Below are 23,047 nucleotides of genomic sequence, written 5' to 3' on the forward strand. Positions count from 1 at the left end.
ACATTAAATGTTCAGGAAAAATGGAAAAAAAGTCGATAGCCTTATTTATTGAAATCCGAAAATCATTCTACAGTGTCTGGCACAATGGACTCCTTCCAATTGAGCCAACTACAATGCCCAATATACCTCCTGAGAATCATTTCCAAATTTATATCGGTAAGAACTCTTCAGGTTAAAGTGGAAAAAGAAACTTCAGCTCCATTTGTGCCACAACAAGGTTCACCACTATCTCCATTGTTATACATATAACATGTACTGCTACGATATATGAAATCAAAATAAAAATCAGAACACCATATTAACAAATAAGCATATATGCTGCAATTTGCAGACGATACAACCCTCATTTCACATGGTACCACGATTAACAACTGTATGGAAAAACTACAATCACAAACGTCAATGTAGCATGGATGCGACGCTGGAGAATTCAAGCAAATCCTATAAAATCGAGACTTTTGATTTTCAACCTCCAAAACGATTTTGTTCGGAAACTGGCCACTATTCAAACACAAATCAATAGAATAATAGTTGTTTTTCATGTTTTTTGATGATTTGTAATTGAATGTAATATAAAACTGTAAATAACTGGCTGGAAGACTGAATTGGGGTGTGGTTGTTTTGAAGCACAAATTCTAATTTTATGAATAGGTGTTTATTGATGCACAGATCACATACAAGTTGCACCAGCCTGACGCTTATATATTTGGATAGAATTGAGTAGAGAGTATTAATTGGGTTTGTTTCGTTAGACTGTGTGTGGGTGGTTCGAGATTACTGTAAAAACTGTCTCTTCGCATGGGGTGTTTTGTTGCCTGGGGTCGAACCTTCTCAAGTGGTAGGTACCTATTTCAGCGATATATTCGATGCGATGTTGCCAATCGCACAGTACTGAACATACCGGCGGCCTTGAAAGTATCCACTTTCAAAAACAAAAATCACATGAAAATAATTGCATCAGGTCTGGTAAGATAGATTTACATAAAGTTTTCCTAATGCTAATAATAAATTAATGATAAAAAAGGAATAAAAAAAATTAAAAAATGGGTCTAGAGAGTCAATTCACTGGCAAGATGCTTATTTTGCAAATTGCCCTTTTCACAATTCCGTTCTTGGTACGGACACTAACAACACGAACAATATTGTCTGTTCCGGGATGTACAGAGGTGATTCTTCCCAAGGCCCACTGCTGAGGTAAGGAATTTTCATCACGGAGGAGTACGAGTCTGCCTATCAGCTCCTTGACTTCTTTCTTGAATTGCCACTTGTTTCTTTGATGGAGATTATGTAGGTAATCATTCCTCCATCTGGTCCAAAAACTTTGTACGAGTTTTTGCAAGTGCTGTAATCTTTTGGAGTGATGAAACTTAGAGTCATCGACGTTGAGTTGAGGAGCGGCATTCAATGGTTCTCCGATGATGAAGTGTCCTGGAGTGATCGCCTCGAGGTCATTGGGGTCAGAGGATAAGGGAACGAGAGGACGCGAGTTTAGAGTAGCTTCTATTTGAGTTAGTATAGTCATAAACTCTTCATAAGTATAACGATCGGTGGATAAAATACGTTTGAGGTGATGCTTTACCGATTTCACAGCGGCCTCCCAAAGCCCTCCAAAGTGGGCTGAACGAGCAGGTATAAAATGCCACTGCATTTGAGTATTTTCAAAATGCCTTTGTATTGGCTTACTGGATAGAATTTCGTATATTTCCTTGAATTGATTTCTGGCTCCAATGAAGTTGGATCCATTATCTGAATAAATATTCGTACACATTCCTCGCCTAGATACAAATCGCTTGAATGCTGCTATAAACGCTTCAGTCGTTAGTTCACTCACGAGTTCAATATGAGCCGCCTTTGTAGACAGGCACACGAATATACATACGTAACATTTTAGGATTTTCCGATTTCTATATTTTCCATCTTTCAAAAGAAATGGTCCAGCATAGTCAAGACCACAATTAGAGAAAACGCGAGAAGGGGTTACGCGTGGAGCAGGAAGGTTGCCCATTTGATTCGAAGGTATTGGTGGGTTGGCTCTGAAACATGGTATGCATTGACGGAGTATATTACGTACCGCATCGCGACCATTTAATGGCCAGAACCTCCTTCTTATAAAGGAAAGGGTTGCCTGACAGCCAGAATGAAAATTAATTTCATGAACATGCCGCACTAGCATCGCTGTAAAGGGGTGTTTTTTCGGAATGAGAATAGGATGCTTAGTATCGGGACTAACATTTGCATGTTCCAATCTGCCTCCCACTCGGATTATGCCATTAGTGTCTAAAAAGGGGTTTAAAGATTTCAGACAACTGGAAAACTTGACCGATTTCGTAGATGTTAAATCTTTCAAATCATCGGTGAAACACTGGGCTTGAACGAGTTTGAGCAGCAAATTTTCCGTGTTTTGCCACTCAAAGGGATTTATTTTTAGTGACTTTATTTCAGTATCTTGTTTTCCTCTTGATTTTTTAGCGAATCTCAAACAATAAGTTATGACACGTATCATCTTAGAATAGTTTGAGAATCTTTCGAAAATGAAATTGTCACCTGACATTAGCATGAAAGTGTTGTTTTGATTATATTCGTCAAGTGTTGAAGCTGTACGCGAATAGTTCGAAATGTGACGTTCTTGTGGCCAATTATCTGAAGATTTAGATAGAAAATGTGGCCCATGCCACCACAAATCAGCACCTTCAAGATCGGTAGGATTGATCCCTCTAGAAATAATATCAGCAGGATTTTCCTTTGAAGGTACATGATTCCAGTTATTGGTGTCAGATAGACCTTGGATTTCAGAAATTCTATTGCTCACAAAAGTTTTCCATGTACGAGGTTCGGCACTCAACCATGCTAAGACAATGGTTGAATCAGTCCAATAGTAAACTGACTCAAAGTTGAGGTTCATGGACTGGATCACCTTTTTTACTAGCTTTGATACTAGTAAGGCACCTGACAACTCTAGTCTAGGAAGGGAAATGGTCTTGAGAGGGGCAACGCGTGATTTCGCACATAATAGATTGGTTTGTATATGACCATTGCGATTTTGCGATCTCAAATATATGCATGCGCCATATGCCTGAATAGATGCATCACAAAATCCGTGTATTTGTACACTAATCGGTTCTCCTTGAATGACATGACGGGGGATCTCCAGAATTTTGGCTCTTTGGAGTTGTTTACAAAAGTGAATCCAAGCCTTGTAAAGATTAGTTGGAATAGGATCATCCCAATTGAGATTGGCCAGCCATAGCTGCTGGAGTAAAATTTTTGCTTGAACTATGACAGGACCAAGGAGACCTAGAGGGTCAAAGATTTGAGAAATGGTTGACAAGATGTTCCTCTTCGTAACTGGATTCGGATAATCAAGGGACAATTGTGAGTTATAGATGAAGCAGTCTGATGTGGAGTTCCAAGAAATTCCCAAAGTTTTCGTACTTTGCGATTCGTTAACGAGATGTTTGATGGAATTTCCTTCTGGCCCACAAAGATCAGTAAGGATAGTTGGTTCGTTGGAACTGAACTTTCGCAATTCAAAACCTGCGCCCTTAAGCATGTTGACTAAATTTTTTCGTATCAGAATTAGATTTTCTGTTGTTTCGGCGCCTGTAAGGAGATCATCAACATAAAAATCATTTGAGATAATGTTTGATTCAACAGGAAATGTGATTTGATTTTCTAGGGCGATCTGTTTGAGACAACGTGTAGAAAGGAAACTTGCGGAAGCAGTTCCATAGGTAACTGTATTTAGCTCGTAATGTGATAGCTCTTGATTGGGATGATCCCGCCATAATATTCGTTGGAGACTACGTTGCTCAGGATTAATATTGACCTGGCGATACATCATACTAATGTCGCCAATTAATACAAAATTGTGTTGTCTAAAACGCAATATTATGGTGAAGAGATCATTTTGAATCGTTGGGCCAACTTTAAGAACATCATTTAACGAGATGCCTGAAGTGGTTCTTGCAGAAGCATCAAAAACTACTCTAAGCTTCGTTGTTGTGCTATCATGTTTCATTACTGAATGATGTGGCAGATAATAAATAGGATATTGACTTTGATGATTGCGATTAATTTTAGTCATATGACCTAAATTTTGATATTGAGCAATAAATTCAGAATATTGTGCCTTGAGTTCAGGGTTTTTATCGAGTTTTCTTTCGATCGCGTGGAATCTGTTGATGGCTGTTTCTTCAGAGTCACCTAATTTGGGGTAATTTTCCTTTAAGGGTAAACTAACTGTGAATCTTCCGGTATTGTCTCTTGTGAAGGTTTCAGAGAAATGAGATTCACACTCAGCTTCTTCTTTGGTACTGAATTGTTGACCTGCAAAGTTTTCCTCGATCTGCCAAAAATCTTGTAACTGTATATTCTTTGACGTTGATAGAAAAGAAGAGTTCGTGGAAGCGGGTGGAAGGATGGACAAAGGTCCGGATATTATCCAGCCTAGCTTTGTTTCCTGAAGTATGGGTAGCCCTTTACCCAATTTGATTTGTCCACTAGAAAGTAGATCAAAGAATATGCCAGCACCTAGGAGCATGTCAATATCAGAAGGTATATGAAATGTTGGGTCGGCAAGACAGATATTGCCTGGAAATTTGAAATGGCTTAGAGGTATTTTCTGTTGAGGTGTAAGGCCGGTGATTTTATCAATTATGAGATAAGGCAATTTGAAAGTGTAATTGTTACATATAGATTGGGATTGGATTGTGGCTCGTTTGGAAATGTTTATGAGATTTTGACTCAAACCGGAAATCGGTATGTTTACAGAGGTATATCCTAAATTCAGCTTATCGAATAATTTTTTGGTAATGAAGTTTGATTGCGAGCCACTGTCGAGTAAAGCTCGGCATTTAATTGTTTTTCCGTTTCTGTCTAAAATATTGAGAATTGCAGTGGAGAGAATTGTGTAAGTACAGTGACTTACTTGAGATGCCACTGAATGAGTATGCAAATTTTCGGAAATATTCTCCGTGGGTAAATTGGACTCTTGATGAGTATGAGACTGATTGCTGGAGGGTTGATTATGGATTCGAGTTTTGCTGGTATCATTCGAGTTATCATGAAGTAGAGTGTGATGTTTTTTCCGGCAAAACCGACAGGAATATTTTGATCTGCAGGAATAATTTGAATGTCCAGGTCTTAAACAATTCGAGCACAACCTAAGACGCTTAATCTCAGCAAATCTTTTTTCTATGGGAATGTCTAGAAATTCTTTACATGAATAAATGAAATGGGATTGGTTGCATAAAGGGCATAGATTATTTTTTGTAGATAAATGAGAGTAAGAACGAATTTCTCTTGATTTCTTGTTAAATATATTATTTGGGTCAGATGTATAGGCTTTGGTGTCCAAAGATTCTAAGAGAGAACAGCGTTGAGCGAGAAATGATAAGAAATTTTCAATTTTTGGAGTATTATTGTCATTAATGAAGATTTCCCATTCCTTTCTGGTTGACGAATCTAATTTGGAGCTAAGTAGAAATATTAATATGGTATGCCATTCATCAACATTTTCACCTAAGCTTTTCAAGGATCTAAAATGTTTCTGGAATTCATCTAAGAATTTTCTCAAGAGCGAGTGTGATTCTCTAGGAATATTCGGCAAGTCAAAAATTGCCTTCATGTGCGAATTAATAATAGCTTTCCTATTTTGATAGCGTTCCCGAAGTAAGTCCCAAGCGATTTTATAGTTGGCCTCGGTTGCATTTAATGAAGCAATTATTTGAGCAGCTTCACCCTTAAGAGAACCTTGTAGATAGAAAAACCTTTGAATATCGGTGAGCATTTTGTTTTGATTGATAAGAGCATCAAAGGTTTCTTGGAATTGAGTCCACTTGTCATAACTACCGTTAAATTCTATCAATTTAATGTCAGGTAGCTTTATATTTGTCATAGGATGATTTGATACGACACTGGCGGTCGATGTTGCGGGCTTAGACAATTTCATTTTTGCTTGAGAAACAACGGAAAAATATTTTGTTTCGAATTCATCCCGTTCTAAATTATGTACGTCTACATCGTCGGGCTCTAGGAACTCAATTTCTGTTTGTATTGTATTGAATTCGGATAAAAGCGATGTAATAGCATTCAAGCGAGTTTCTAAATCAAATGTTGATTGTTGAGTCAATGGATTAGTGGATATTTTCTTCAGATATTTATCGAATCTTGTGATTGAACCTTTTATACCGGCTCTGCGAGAAGTAAGCATTCTTTTATTATCGATTTCAGTCATTTTTGAGTAAAATATTCAGTAAAATCTGAAGAGTGAATTTATTATATGTAATGTAATGTAATTGAAATGGACTAACGAATGATTGAAAGTTTATTAATTAATGAAACAGTAATACTCTAAACTCGTTATAAATGAAGGATAAATTATGGGTTTATTTGAGAAATAGGTAATGTAAAATGGAAAGGACTGACCTTTGATTTCCTGTGATGCTAAACTGCAACAGCGGTGGCGTCTTCGTATCGTAAGTGCACTTGAGATGGGATCCTAGCGAAGCGTTGATTTTGTCGTTCACAAAATGGTTTGTTGGATTTAAAATATAATCCGGCTCGAAGGACCATGAATTGGGGTGTGGTTGTTTTGAAACACAAATTCTAATTTTATGAATAGGTGTTTATTGATGCACAGATCACATACAAGTTGCACCAGCCTGACGCTTATATATTTGGATAGAATTGAGTAGAGAGTATTAATTGGGTTTGTTTCGTTAGACTGTGTGTGGGTGGTTCGAGATTACTGTAAAAACTGTCTCTTCGCATGGGGTGTTTTGTTGCCTGGGGTCGAACCTTCTCAAGTGGTAGGTACCTATTTCAGCGATATATTCGATGCGATGTTGCCAATCGCACAGTACTGAACAAAGACTGCGGTCGTTAGCCATTTGATTGAAAAATCAATAAATTTGGTTTCTCTGTCTGAAAAAGTAACATTTGAAGAGTGCGACTTCTATCCTCTCAATTTAATGTTAATATTACATGCATATTGGTATGAACTCACAGTAATGAACGTAAATAGAGGGAGCATATGTCATTTTCAGTAAGCGAATTTGTCCACAACTTGAACCATCAAATTCGACATGAAGCGCGCGGAATGAAAACATATCAGTGATACGATATTTCACTCAATTCAATTCATAGTGAATCAACGTTTCATATTAACTCAAATTATATCGAAATAAAACCTAAATATATCAGAAATTCAGAAAACAAACTTCAAGCGCGCCAAACGACGTGAAACAACCGATAACACTAGGAGAGCAAATGTTGCCAAACCTTGGATTTCAGCAGGTAGATACAGAAAATAATGAATATTCTGCTCATTATAAATTCAACAATCAGGAAAAATATCGGATTCCAAATACTCAAATTTGCATATTCAATCGGGAATCACACAAATACTCTATGAGGAGTCCAAATAACTAGACATCCTCTGGTGGATAAATATCGCCCTAAGGAAACAAGTATCGAAAAGAATACAATTGTTGTCTGCAATTTGGGCGCTAGTTTAGGCAGAGAAAAAACTTCTTTTATGAGTTTAGTAATTTTGTTTTATAAATGATATTCAATCGGGAATCCCTCAAATAAATATATTTCATTCAATATAATATACATTTATAATGTTTTAGTAAAATTGTTGATTTGAAAATATATCACAATCCGTCAACGTAATGTAACCATGTTGAGGACCCGTTAAAATTGCCTATGCTTTCTCTATCTATGTTTATTAGTTTATGGGTATAACACTACCTACTTCACTGCCAAAAATCGAGCTGAAAGAATGATCTCTTTAGGGTTTCAACACTCATAATGCCACAGAGTTAATCTTGTTTCACACAACGATCATTTGCTGAAACCAAACCACTAGAATATTCGTCAATACCCCTATCAATCTGATAGGACCACAGCTACACGAATGCAATAAAGTCCATTTCCACTTCCACATAAATTCCAGTTTGTCGGACTGACACCATCAACTGTATTTCTCCAGTTTTGTTGGGGGGCAATCTGGAAAAATCCAGAATAGGAAACCGGCTGAAGTTTTACGAAATGTTTCGTAGATTTAATTGGACGAGGTTTCGGAAACTTTCCGAAAGCTCAGAATGGCGAAATTTAAATCCTTTGAAAGTGTGCTCTGACTAGAATTAAAGGCTGAATTGAAACTCGGAGTCTTAACGTGAATATCTCCCACAGCTTCTGCTCTGGCGCTGTCTTATATAAACGAATTCGTCAGTTGTTTCGTTGAAATTTAGGGGATTGTGATTCGACGTTGGATCTGGACGAAGTTTTTTTTTAATTTTCACGTTGAGGAACTGGCTTGGAACATGATAAGTATTCAAACATTAGGAAAAGTTTGGTTTTGCTTCCAGTCGAGGATTTGTCAATTAAGTACAGAAATGGTCAGTTACTTCTGCTACTTTAATGAATACAGCTAATATTAAACCCTATTCATCAAGGCCTTAGCCAGGGGGGTCCCCAAAATTTTTTGGGGTATCTGGTTTTCGTGGAAATTATTAAAACACTGATGGACGACAGACGAGAATTTTATTGTGGTACAGCACTTGGAAACATCCTTGAAAACTCTACTAACCCAACTGGTCATCACCTCGTAACTAACTTCACTGAACTATCCATCTTCCAGTTTTATATCTGGGTTACAAATATAAAATCAAATTTTACACCGTGAATTTCTTCTTCGTTCTCTTATTCTCTGAGTTCGATGCCTGCGCAATGGCATCATGGTACCTGCACACTAATTAGGGTAGGGGAGAGATATTCTCTATTGTATCTTTCTGAGAACCTTATGAATGAGAAACTTGTATGCACAAGTACCACGAAAGACCATTGTTACACTAATGCAGGTACATTTGTTTTAAGTATTGTGACGACAAGACACAGACATTATGTCTAATTGCTTTTTGTTGCCACATGTTTTTCAGAAATACAGGATTCTAATTTCACCGAAAATACTCTCAACTTTTTTCTCGCATATTCAGATTCCTTAATTCATACGTTCATTTTGTGAATATTACCCAACCTGTCTTGGGTAGTTATTTTCCATATTTCTAAAAAACTAACTAATGAGAGTCCATATGGAATTGTGTATTTCACGAACGCAATACATGAAATCAGATCTGTTTTATAGAATCAGTTATATACTTATCAGTTATCTACCTTATTATCATTATATTATACGAAGTGATTCAAAAGTACTTTGACAAACTTCTGGAGGCGATTCCTGAAGATTTGCAACTAATATAATTATATAAAGATAAAATTTATATATGATATAAGAAACATGAAACCAGGGAAGATCGGATGATTGAAATTTTTAATATAAATAAAAGATTTATCATATTGAATAATGAGTTATAATATCAGAGAAGGATAGACAATACTCGATTATACACCGATTCACGAAACATCACGAGAGCGCAGCTCAAGTCAATCATGCGTTCTTCCCTGGTTTAATCTTTCTTGTGTATAAATTGTTTCTTCATATGATTATAATAGTTGCAAATCTTCAATATCTCTTTAAAGCTCAAGTCAAGGGACTCACATACAATTCTTTCCTAGCTACAGAATATGATGAATATCGAAATATATGAAAGACTTGAAGAAATATATCAATGAACAGTCTCAACTCCATTGAATATCGTAACTCACCAGAATTTAGTGATTTTCATTTACCAAAGCAATGGCATAGTTACTCCCGGTAAGAGTTGAGAGCCCTACACATATGGGGCAAATTCATTTGATACATCAAATAAAATTGATAAATTATTTAAAATTTTTTCAGTTTTCAAATAGTTGAAACTTGAAATGAACATTCATATACGATTAGCAAAGTGTTCAATACAACAAACTAAGTCCAAGTCTTCAATTCTGGAAGCAAAGTCTATATTGGCACCAAACTCAAACTCATTCGATTTCAAAGTGCCAAGCTTATTTCCGAATAATTACGATCATTCTCAACATGGAAACTTCTGTATCCGAAGGCGAATGTTTGCCTAGTTCATTCAAATTTCGTATTTCAATTATCAGTTATTCGATATAAATCTCAATCAACTAATTGAGATCGTACAGTCAATTTCCTCCAACTGTATTTGAGTGTGGAAAGTTATAACTAGATTTTGAAGGTATTGGCCTAATTGGAACTACAAGACCAGATAATATCGAAGATGAATATTGATATTTCGAGGTGTCAGAAATAGAAACTTACAAGTGGCTGCACTTTAGAATGTTGTTCTTCGAAAATAACACTCAGTTTGGGCCAAGATTTCAACTATTTCAATTGAAAAAGTAATGAGAGGGAACCAAAGTCATGTTTTTTCCCATAGATTTTGTTTGACAAAGATGGTTTCAGTTTACGCTTATTTCCCATGTACATCAAAGGATTGTGTGTCCTATACGAATGTTTGTCCTCTATGAATTTCTAAACCGTTTCTTCGATTTTCATGAAACTTTGGAAACTTGTTTAGTATATTTTCGAGAAGGTTTTAGGTATGCTACAATGAGAGAATCATTTTTTTTTCGAATAGTTATTCGTTATTCGAAGAAATTGGACACTGGCGCATTCACCATTTTGTTATACCCAACTATATAATAGCTCCTTCTGGATGTTGCAGTTTCGTTGTCAGTGGGTATATTATTCCGAGTTTCTTTAAAAACTGGTCATCTCAAAGCCAATACTGTTTGACATTTCAATAGTGTATTCGAGTAATGAAAAAACTTGTAAAATTCGACGATTTTTCTAATTACAGGGTGTATTATGAACTGAACGAATTTAATTTTGTATAATGTTTGACTCGCCCTTTATCTAACAATAATTTTGTAAACAAGTCTGAAATCATTACCTTATGAGTAAGCAATATTTATCGCGCAAAAGTATTCAATTGAAGTTATTTTTTACGAGAAATGGTATTTAAAGAAATGCCATTTACAAATTTAATACCTTATATCTTGAGAACTAGTGATAGAATTGAGTTGGACCTATAGACTTTCTTATTCGGGAGGTCATATCCCACAAAATATGAAAAATTCAGAACCAGTGACAAGTTTTTCATTAGGCCTGGTCCTTTCAGGAAAAAGTCTACCAATATCTTCTCATCTCACTAAAATACCAAGTGTTTCTCAAAAAATTATTCATATCCACAGAGCAGAAATCTAAAAAGAAGAAGCAAGCTCCACCTACAACGATGAACATTTTTAACCATTATCCCCAGGGCTAGTTCATATAGCTAGAACTGTCAATTACGGTGTAAGAAAGATAGATAGACCCATTTACATGCGGTTTGAAGACGCTAAATCCCTATATACCTAAACCCCCTCAAATTGCTTGAGCTTTTCCATTTTCGAAGACGTTTAATTAATGACCATTATAACTTATTCTTATCTCGGGTCTTTATCGCACAGAATGTGGAAACGGACGATCCTTGCTATCGGCAAACGCCAAGAAATGAGCAGGATTTTCGGATTGCTTTCCTTGCCAAATAGTCTACGGTTGTGGGTTAGGGAAGTTTCGAACTCGGCGTATAGCAATATAGATTGAACCATCAGTGGAATTAAGTTGTATAGGGTCTTTCAGAATCACCATGCATCTCAGAAAATAAATCATCAAAAAACTGAAATCAAGCCAAGCTTTTTATAGTGTGAGCCATGAAATACTGGTTTAGAAACTCTATTGGCCTGACAAAGAAGAATCCCTACTATAAAATGCCGATATAAGTTCACTGGTAGAAGAAAAGTTGAAGGTCGGTTTGGCGATTGGATTTTGCTCTCCCTAAGTAATCCCATACGTGCTCAATTGGATTTATGTCCGTTGAGTTTGCTGGCCAGTTCATTCTCGGGATATTGTTCTCTTGAAGAATGTTGTGTGGTGGAGCATTGTCGTCCTGATAAATGAAATTATTCCCAAATTTGTTGCGCAGAAGAATAATGATGGGTTCAATGATGTTTTCTACGTGGATGGCACCAGTCATTGTTCGTTTAACGATAGTCCTGCCTGGACCTCTCCAAACTCTTTTTTGTCGACTAACACTTTGTAAATCGAATCGTGACTCATCCAAAAAAAGTACGTTGTGCCATTGTGGTGAAAGCCAGTCTTGGTGGTGTTCTGTCCATTGTCGACTGGTAGCTCTATATCCAGATGATAGCCGATGTACTTTTTAAGTACTTCTTGCCATTGAATTTGGGGAATGCAACCGTCAGGTACTGGTTGAGACTACCCGTTTATAGACCCTCAAAAAATTACTTCCAAGGGCTGTTGCAGATACCGTTCGATTCCTTCGAGTGAAATTTGCGATATAATTGTCATCCCTTGCAGATGATACTCTGGGTCGACCAGGCACCGGTCTCCGGGCAACGCTGCCGATTTCCAAGAAAAGGGAAACTATGCGCCCCACTGAAGTCCGTGGAATATTCAAACGTTGCGCAATCTGGTGGTTCGACAAAACTTCTTGCTGTTGGGCTACTATTTTTGGCAGGCCAAACTGAGAAATTGGATGTCCTGGCATTCTTCACAGAATATTCTCAATATTACAACTCTCGTTCTTCGCTGAAAACTGATTATCTTCGAATCTTTTTATGTGTGAATGTACAGTGTTTGCATGAAGACGTTGAAGGTGTTGTCTTATTTGACACAACCCATCGAACCACAACATCTGTTCTGATTGGAATATCATCACCTTGCAGCCCAGAACAACTAGGGAAGTAACATTATGAAGGTCCATTTCGTATACTTACATTTGTCTATTTTCAATTTTATATGTACTATTATTGGCTCAGACTCACTCTGGTGCCAGATTGTAAATTTATATCCTCTTGAAGGGTGCATGTTTACAAATTGTAAGGTCTAATACTAATAAATAAAACGAGTGTTTTGTTCCAGTTTTAATTTGTGACTTTTCATTTTATGGAGTTGTGAGGTCAAGCTCTTGACCCAGTAAAAACAACATGGTCCAGGCATTTTAAAATAATATACTTGTAGTAAACGATATAATGGATATTACCTTTATTGGAAACATTTATTGAGAAATACCTGTCAATGATTCTCTCCATTTGAATATTTTGTAACAACTGTAACTAATGAATACCACAGTCTTTAGAAACCAAACAATGATTCTGCAAATTACCGTTCGCCTTCTATATCTCCCCCCCGGTGTGAAACTACCCTAACGTTAGACGGTATCGATTAACCGGTTGGCACCAGTTATTCCTATCTGGCCGACCAACTCTCGAATCAGGAATTGTCGATTTCGTTCACGAAAACTGAATCGTCTCGCGAACGAATTCGGTAGTTAGCGCCCGAAGATATTTCACCAAATGATTTTCTTGGAACCTTTCTACTACTCGATTGGACGGATTGTTCTCGGTGAATTCAGTCTTCGAATATTGATGAGCTCAAGGCGTCGATGCTGAATGCATTATCGTGTTGGGAAACTCCAAAGCTCGACTCCACAAGTCTGGAAAACAAGTACGGAGCATTTCCTTGAATACAAAGAAATTGAATGGTTCTCGAAGCTGGTTGCGAAATGGTGAATGCGCTGGGTTGGTTTTGACGTCAATTTGTTTCGAAAATCTAGAAGTAAGCCTTGGATTTGTGCAAGTTTGGGATGAAATATGTATGAATAAAAGATTAAGATTTGAATGGCGCACAATTTTGGCTGGCATTATTGATTATCTCGACAGATCGGAGATGGCATTTGGGAGTAAATGAACATGTAGTGTTGCATAATAGAACAGAGCTACAAATTGGATACTTGCATAACAAGTGTTGAGGTTATTAACACCTGGACAGCTTCCGTACTACATGGAAACTATTGTATTTTGCGTTGACCATTTCATTTATTTATTTATTTAAGTGAGAAAGTTCCCATAACGATTCTGGATTCACAGCTTCGAAACAAACAAGCCGCCAAAACCACTCAAGTTGGTTTTGCGACGAATTTTGAACTTACAAAATAGCTTAAAAAATGAATATTTGTCTAAAAGTCATTTGTAAATCGAATCATGAAAGTATATATCATTTATTCATCCGAAAAATGAGCTACCAAGGCAGTGACAGATTCAGAAATATTTCGTTCACAGAAATTCAGAATTCAATTGGCAAATTGGTGCCTCTGAAAAATTAGTACGCTTTATTTTAGGCTATAGATCATCGATTTAGATGAGGTTTTCGTATGTAATTGGACGAGTGCATCAAAATTACCGATAATTTTGCATGACAGCGTGTTGCCATAAAAACTGCATAAGTTCATTTTCATTTTTGGAGAAAGAACCCGACACCGAAGGTGGAGGGCTCTTTCTCCAAAAATGAAAATGACCGAATGCAGTTTTTCAAAGAAAACACGCTGGAATGCGAAATTATCCGGTAATTTTGATGCACGAGTGTAATTCGGGGGAATATTTCCCGAATAAACTGTTACATTACCTGTCAAACTGATTTAGAATGGAATTGCCATAGATTCGAACTGTGTTAGATGCATAGAAACTAAGCATTTATGAACAGAACAATTATCGCAGTGCAGTTTCGCTTCCTACAATGCAATTATCGCTGTAATTTTCGATAATTGTTTTCCATATACATAGAATTTTTGAAAGGAGGGAAATATTCGCTGTAATTTTCGATAATTGCATTCCATTTACATAGAATTTTTGACAGGAGGGAAATAGTCGCTGTAAATTTCGATAATTGCATTCCATTTACATAGAATTTTCAACAGGAGGGAAATATTCACTATTATTCATTTTGTAGAGTTCGTCATTGCGAATATTTCCCTCCTGTCAAAAATTCTATGTATCTGGAGAACAATTATCGAAAATTACAGCGATAATTGCATTGTAGGAAGCGAAACTGCACTGCGATAATTGTTCTGTTCATAGATGCATAGTTTCTATGCATCTTACACAGTTCGAATCTATGGCAATTCCATTCTAAATCAGTTTGACAAGTAATGTAAAAGTTTATTCGGGAAATATTCCCCCGAATTACACTCGTGCATCAAAATTACCGGATAATTTCGCATTCCAGCGTGTTTTCTTTGAAAAACTGCATTCGGTCATTTTCATTTTTGGAGAAAGAGCCCTCCACCTTCGGTGTCGGGCTCTTTCTCCAAAAATGAAAATGAACTCATGCAGTTTTTATGACAACACGCTGTCATGCAAAATTATCGGTAATTTTGATGCACTTGTGCAATTACTTACGATAACTACTTATTTATAAAGTTTTTGGAATGGAAGAAAAAGACTGAAATGAAATTTTTCATTGAAGAATAATATGAATGATATAACTTCCAGAACAAACATTTATTTTTGCATGAATTGTCACATAAAAATGTTATACAAAAAGTCTGAAAGGCTGAAAATACGTTCCTACTGAAATTAAAAATGGAGGCGTAAAAACTCATTTTGAATTCTTGCATGTGATAGAAAAGGACGGTAAATCAGAGTAACGTTTGAAATTGGTTCACTCATCCAGAAAATTAGTGGAATCACAAGAATGCTGAGGAGAGAGGAGTAGTTGAACTTTGACAGATCACGAGATCACCACGTGGTATAAACCCCTCTTAACGGACAAAATCCAACAAGAAGTCGCTGATACTAACTCATCGAAATAAATTCCAATAGGTCATGCCGGAATTGAGTTTGTTTCCGTAAAAAAACAGCGCATGAATGGCAAGTGCTCAAAATCTCCCGATGCTCAATTTTTTTTCAGGGGTTTTCATCGAAATCGTTGAGAATTAATTACCCCATAAGCATTACCCTTGCGGAATTGGTGTACATAAAACAACCATTACACTTATTCGCTACTAAAACGTTAAAATCTTATATTTCCTATCATTAACTTCATTTTTAATGAACAATATCGCGTACTGGCTTCATACCATTTAACGATTTTGGTCTATACTGCCTATTCCTATAATGGAGCGAATATTTCTAGGAAATATAAACTATTTCATTGAATTGAGTTCGCTTTTTCTGTAATTAAAATGCAAATGGTCGATATCAAATGTGAATATCTATTTCGCATGAATATTTCATTTATTTGTGACTAATTTATAGGAAATGGTAAATATTTACACAAATTGGGAGATATCGAATATATTAAAAATCTGTGTATGCAGCATGAATGAAATGATTCTAATTGAAGATTTAGCAATTTTGAAATTCAATATACGCTCTGATGCATTGGTTTGTATATTGCTTGTTCACTGTTTTCACATTACGCAGCTTCCTAGCTTCTTCAGGTTCAGCTAAAGCAATCCCGTAACACAGTCTTTCACACCTTTCAGTAAATTATGCTAATGAATACAATTCCACAAGTACATTTGAATGTTGTATCTATTCTGTTAACTGCAGATTAAAGAGTGATAAAATACATAGAGTAGTCTTTTCCAGACCGTACTCTCGAGTATGTTTCTATTCATCCTGAAATATTACCATAGCACCAGACAACCAAAGCTAAGTTTCAACATATTAAAATATTTCCGTTTCCCAACTCACCCAACAGTTAACCAAGAAATGTAGGCTCTAATTATTTCCAGAATCGTAAACATCATAAAGAACCCCCACCACTCCTCATTTCTCCTTGTCCACATATCAAAACAACATAGATATATTTGGCTTCACAACAATCTGTACTGAAACAGATGCAAGGCAACTCCGTGTATTTTATTGTTTTAAGTTGTAGACTCAGTGAGGCAAACTGCATGCTCCGTCAACATGGTAACACTGTGATCGGACAATTATTTATCTATGACCGTTGTTGATGAGCAATTTATCAGTTCTGTGGTTAGACTGATGATAGATGTATCACGTACCAAGCTTTCAATAACGTAATACTATTGCTGTTAATATTTTTATCAGTCATTGAGGATGATTCAATAGTGATCGATTGCCAGTAGATAAATCTTGTTAATTTTGGCAAAAACGGCAATACTCAGAGCAGTAGATGAACGATCCATATTATTGAATGGCTTACCTTCATGTGAATATATAAGGCCTCAGATGACTTTTTTAAAACATGTGTAATTGAAATAGGGCTGTGAAATCCAGACCAAGATATGGATATCCTAGTACATGAGGAAATGGTACTAGAAATAATTAGGTCTTAGATATCATACAATAAGCTGAGGTATTTGTAAAATTAACGCCATCATAATGTTATTGCCAATTAAAAATGTCAGCTTACGAGCCAAATTTTGGTCATTTGCGGGAGGTTTTAAGTTCATGCTTGAATATGAATAAATCTGCGACTGAGGCTCATAGAATGCTCTCAAATACCTCAAGTGAGCTCACTTTTAGAGAGATAACACGTCGAGAGTGGTTTCAGTTCTTCGAGAAGGGTGATTTTGACGTCGTTGACCAGTGGAAGAGAGAAGGTATTCGAAGATGCAGAATTGAAGGCATTACTTGATCAATAGTCGTCTCTAATGCAACAAAAATTGGTAGGTTTATGAGAGTGCCGCAACAAGCCGTTCCAAAATGCTTTGAAGTCATGGGAATGATTCAGAAACAAGGAAATTGGCTGCAGTACGAGTTGAAGCCGAGAGATGTTGAACGGCGTTGTTTGCTTGTAAACAGCTGCCTGTAAGGCAAAGACGAAAGAGATTTCTGCATAGCATTTTGATTGGAGACAAATAATGGATTCATTACTATAAACCCAAGCGCAGCAAATCATGTGGATATGACCGCCAAACCGAATATTCACGGTTCCAAGGTCATGCTCAGTATTTGGTGGGACCAGATTAATACGTTTGAGTCGAGCATCAAGAGACAAACGGCCGCAATACAACGAGAGATATGATAAAATGATTTAACGGCATGACCAGGTTGCGAAAGTGATCAAGACATATTTGAAAACGTTGAAATGAAAAGTACACGGTAATCTCCAGACGTTGCTTCCTTGGACTATCTCTTGTTTCGATCAATGACACACGGTCTTGCTGACCAGCAATTCCGTTCTTTTGAAGAAGTAAAAACTTGGTTCGCTTCTTATATCGCTTCAAAAGTTAACCAGCTTTTTCAACGCACACTGCCGAAAGATGGGAGAAAGTGGTGGCCAGCGATGGGCGTTTCTTTGAATCATAAATGTATAACCAGTTTTTACAATAAAGCCACGAATTTCGGAAAAAAACGACGGAAGCAAAGTTGAACGCCTATGTATCATTTACTAACAGTTGAATTTATTGGTGGGACTTATTAATCGATTTTGATGGTGATTTGAATATAAAAAAAAGTATTTATGAATGGCACGGCCATCCTGTATATTGAATGTAGACAAAATGAATTTGATATTCTCAGCTTCAGCGTCCACCAGCTCCATCAAGGCAACATCATCTGAAATTTTCCCATTCAAACATATGATGTCAACCTACTCCCACAGAAACTTCAGCTGCTCCCTGTCCTGTGAAAGCAGAATGAAGGACACACTATCACGGACCCTTAACTCTGGATAAATCGTTGACTGGCATGAACAGCGGAGTTCCGGAAACAAGAATGTTTGTTCTTGGTTCAAGTTTGTTAACCCTCACATGTTCCCCAGAGATCTGAGAGCTGGAAGTTTCAAGGAAGGTTTGATAAATTGATGAATCCAGGTGTATGAAGGACTGTCGAAGGGAGTAATGGGGATAATTGAGATGAATAACTGGAAGTTTGGAATTAGAGAGGCGAGAAATAACGTCAAATATTCATAAGCCGAGTTCGCCGTTTGCAGATTACAGGTTCTGGCGTGTTTCACCCTTGAAATAGTAACAGGAACTGGTGCAGGGATCTGCATGGAAAGTCTATCAACGCCAACCGTAACTCGAGTCTAGATATCTTGCAGTTTGAGATATAATATGAATTTGAGATGAAGTTTGGTTTATAATAACGGGTGTTTTTTTCGAGGTATATAACTTTAAGTTGGCATTACTGTTCAAGATGGCGACCGATTCAACAGCTGTCATTTGATTTATTCTCAGTTTGGTTTGGCAATCCAGCATGAATAGACTCACGCCTGAACAACGCTTGCAAATAGTGCAATTTCATTTCGAATATAATGGTTCTGTGCGGAATACGTATCGCGCACCACGTCCATTAGCGATGAAGCGCACTTCTGGTTGAATGGCTACGTCAACAAACAAAACTGTCGCATTTGGAGTGAACCTAATCCTCAAGTGTATGTCGAAACACCGTTACATCCAGAAAAACTGACTGTTTGGTGCGCTTTATGGGCTGGTGGAATCATTGGTCCGTACTTCTTCAAAAACGATGATGGCCAGAACGTTACAGTCAATGGTGATCGGTATAGAGCTATGATTACTAACTTTTTCATTCCTGAATTGAACAAGCATGATGTCCAGGAGCTGTGGTTACAACAAGACGGCGCAAAATGTCACATAGCTCATGCCACAATCGATTTATTGAAAGACACGTGTGGTGACCGCCTAATTTCACGTTTTGGACCTGTGAATTGGCCTCTAAGATCTTGCGATTCAACACCGCTAGACTACTTTCTGGGGGCTAGTAAAGTCATAGGTCTATGCGGATAAGCCAAAAACCCTTGACCATTTGGAAGACAACATTCGCCGTGTTATTGCCGATATACGGCCACAAATGTTGGAAAAAGTCATCGAAAATTGGACGTCCAGATTGGACTACATCCGAGCCAGCTGTGGCGGTCATATGCCAGAAATCATATTTAAAATGTAATGCCACAAGATTATCTTGCGGATAAATAAAATTTATGTCAATCGAATAATCGTTGTTTTATTGCAATTTAAAGTTTTATATCTCTAAAAAAAACACCCTTTACTAAATGGCAAAGAAACTGCAACACCCAGAAGGAGCTGTTTAAATTTTAATTTTTTTTTTGGTAGAACATATATAGATAGTATAGCAAGGAGTAAAGGATTGAGTTTGGAGAAAAAATCGTTAAGGTTTTTTCATGGAAATAATTTCTGTTGCTTAAATATTGTAGTCGTTTTTCGCAAGTTTTTTTTATTTTACAACAAACCAGCTGTTCGAGGAGATCCAAAGTCCATATTTAGTTGTTGTCCAAATGCCTAGAGCGTCTAAGTGAATTTGAAAGAGGTCGAATTATTAGTCTGTGGGAGTCGGGGTTGTCAATTGAGAAATCGCTAACCGTACGAATAGAAATCCAACTACTGTTATGAGATGTTGTCAAGCGTGGTTTGATAATGTCCAAAATCCTATTAGGCACCGGACGTCGAAGGGACATAAATGAAGTTCAAGACCGACGTCTAAGACTTACCTTAACCGGCTCGAGAATCCAATATTTTAGCAAGACAATGCCCTACCTCATGCTGCTAGAGTTAGTTTGAACTTTTTCGAAGCTACCCATGTAAATTTTTTGACATGGCCTCCCAGATCCCCCGCATTTTCGCCCATAGAGCATGTTTTGGACATCATGGGTAGAAGGCATGGAAATTTAACCCAACCCACAGGGACTTTGGCGGCTCTGAGTCATGAATACAGGTAGCTTGGGACAGTATCCCTCAGGAAGAAATAGACCATCTTATTGCATCAATGCCAAGACGTGTTGGGGAGTGTATAGATAATCGCGGTGGACAAACACATTATCAACAAATTTATTAAAAAAAATTGTGTACCCTTTGTTTTTTTCTCCAAATTTTAATGATTTACTCCTTCCTATACTATATTTGTTTCACAAACAGAAATTTAACTCGGACATGAAAACATCTGAATTTTTTTCAATGTTCAGAACTGACCAGCATAAAAAGCATCTCCTCTATTTATAGTTATAAAGAGTTTTCAATGGAAAACTCTGAGAATATGAGAATCGAGAGATGCAGTGAAATGACATCAAGAAATTTGCTGTCACCTCTAGATACAACAGATATTCGAGTTGGAAAAGGTACGGATGATGAAGTTTCCAGTCTCCTTCATTTCCTCATTTACCTCAAATACAGTATTTCCTACAATGTACATTAAGGATGAGTTGATAAAACAAACAGTCCCGAAACTATGGAATAGACAACTAGAGATATAACTCACCAAATTTACGTCAATTTCAAACTCCGGTGGATTGTGAATTACATTCAGTTAATTACATAAAGTAAACAGTGGAATTACATCAAATCATGTAATTATGAAATTCATCAGAGGAAATAATATTGGCCCCTTTTATGTGGCTGTGGTTATTATCCGAAAATTTGACTAATCCATATTTGATGATTAGATCGGTTGAGATGAAATCCAAGAGGTTAATCGGCTTAAAGAAACTCATTATCAGATTGATTTTTTTGTCCTATAAGCTACTTAACAATTTCCAATAGAGGAAATGCTTTTTATGCTGGTCAGTTTCGAATTTTGAAAAAATATTTTCAGATGTTTTTCTGTCCGATTACCAAAGTTTGATGATTTCATCTGTGTATAACATCTTGCAGTTAAAAAAATCCTCAGCAGTTCCATTAATATTATGAAGCTCACCCCATGGCAACTACATGATTTTATGAGTTTATTGTAGGTTAGATAAAATTCCACGAATCGTTCCGCTCTTGTAAAGTTTCTTTCATCATTGATAGAATTCAATCATTTATTTTGAAAGTTTTTGTTGAAACAGAAAGAAGTTGAATTAGCAGCAGGAAATTCGACTACCCATTTTCCAATAAGTCTTGTGCTGGTCAGTTCAGAATTTTGAAAACATTTTTTCGGATGTTTTCATATCCGATTACCAAAATCTGATAATTTTATCTGTGGATAACATCTTGCAGTACAAAAAATCCTCAGCAGTTCCATTAATATTATGAAGCTCACCTCATGTCAGTTGCATGATAGTTTTTTGTAGGTTAGATGAAATTCCACGAATCGTTCCGCTTTTGTAAACTTTCTTTTATTATTGATAGAATTAAATAATTTATTTTCAAGTTTTTGTTAAAACAGAAAGTTGAATTAGCAGCAGCAAAGTTGACTACGAATTCTAAAATGAGTCTTATATTGAATAATCATTTGGGAAAATTTCATTCAGAATTAACAAGCGTCATAAAAATGAGCAACCGAAGTTTCATTAACAGCTTTTCTGGCAGTCTGAGGAAATTAGTTAATCCACTCAAAGAAGTGACCAAATGAATTTAATCTGGTTATTCCAAGAAATGAAGAACCAAAATATTTGAGGCTGCGAAAGCCTAATTACAGAGGGACCGGAAATGAAAATTCTTTAGAGAACTGAGCTAATGAGAAGATGTCTAATTCTAAATGATATTTCCTCTGAATTAACGTTGAATGAAGAGCCTATAAGGTCAGTCGAAAGAAATATTGAGCTAAAAATAAACCCATTTCATTATGAGTGCTTAGAGAATATCATAAATTCGATGATCAATCTGTAGCATCATATTCGTTACAATTTTTCTATGAAATCATCATCAAATCACTTCCATATAACAGACATTGAAGCTTGTCTTACGGGACTCTTAAAATGACACCAACCCACAATTTGGACGTTATTCATTCAATTCAAACATGAAAGGCAGATAGGACACACAAATTTCATCTCACACTGAGGGAATTGTCACTCTCTGACCTTTCAACTCCAGATTTACATAGCAGACGCCAAATATCTGTATGCATACCCATGTGCAAATTTGTGGCACGTTTATGTCTGGAAAATAGAAGCCAAATTGAAAAATCCTCCCAGCGCAGCGTATATGCAAGCGCTGTAGGGTATCAGAAAATAAACACCATTTTAGTTACAACGAAATTTAGACTATACACATTTAGTTTTGTTGGCCAAAGTGGTTGGTACATATGGAAAGCAGATCAACTGAAATGTGTATATTTATCATGATACGCATCAATGGGATTGTTTGAGTTCTTATTGGGAGTTTTTACATCAATCATCAGAGTATACATTAAAGTACAGTTATTTCAAAAATTACTGAAATTTTTGAGCGTACAAGCGTTCAGAATGATAATGAGATCTGTTCGTCTCTATCTCTGTAATTAGGGATTCACGGCTTGGCTTGATATTCAAGCTACTTGACTAGATATTCAAGTTAAATACTTAGCTTGAGCTTGACTT

General features: G+C 36.6%; 3 protein-coding genes across 3 annotated transcripts in view; 2 read left to right on the forward strand and 1 right to left on the reverse strand.

Annotated features, from left to right (window-relative positions):
- Positions 1-368, forward strand: part of LOC123683139 — a 95,490-nt gene extending 95,122 nt beyond the window's left edge. Inside the window, exon 5 of the mRNA XM_045622037.1 lies at positions 332-368. Within this exon, the coding sequence (XP_045477993.1) occupies positions 332-368 (37 nt within the window). The remainder of the gene's footprint in view (positions 1-331) is intronic.
- Positions 369-1,057: 689 nt separating this feature from the next.
- Positions 1,058-5,950, reverse strand: LOC123683140. The gene has a single exon (XM_045622038.1). It carries the CDS (start codon positions 5,948-5,950, stop codon positions 1,058-1,060), a length of 4,893 nt encoding a protein of 1,630 aa, XP_045477994.1.
- A 491-nt stretch (positions 5,951-6,441) lies between these two features.
- LOC123683141 overlaps positions 6,442-23,047 on the forward strand; it is an 82,710-nt gene continuing 66,104 nt past the window's right edge. Inside the window, exon 1 of the mRNA XM_045622039.1 lies at positions 6,442-6,476. Coding sequence (XP_045477995.1) covers positions 6,442-6,476 — 35 coding nt within the window. The remainder of the gene's footprint in view (positions 6,477-23,047) is intronic.

The sequence above is a fragment of the Harmonia axyridis genome, chromosome 6, assembly GCF_914767665.1.
Source record: "Harmonia axyridis chromosome 6, icHarAxyr1.1, whole genome shotgun sequence".
Classification (NCBI taxonomy): domain Eukaryota; kingdom Metazoa; phylum Arthropoda; class Insecta; order Coleoptera; family Coccinellidae; genus Harmonia; species Harmonia axyridis.

What these genes read in the sequence shown, in the direction of transcription:
- LOC123683140 (XM_045622038.1), bottom strand. Translation starts at nt 5,950, where the DNA reads ATGAAATTGTCTAAGCCCGCAACATCGACCGCCAGTGTCGTATCAAAT.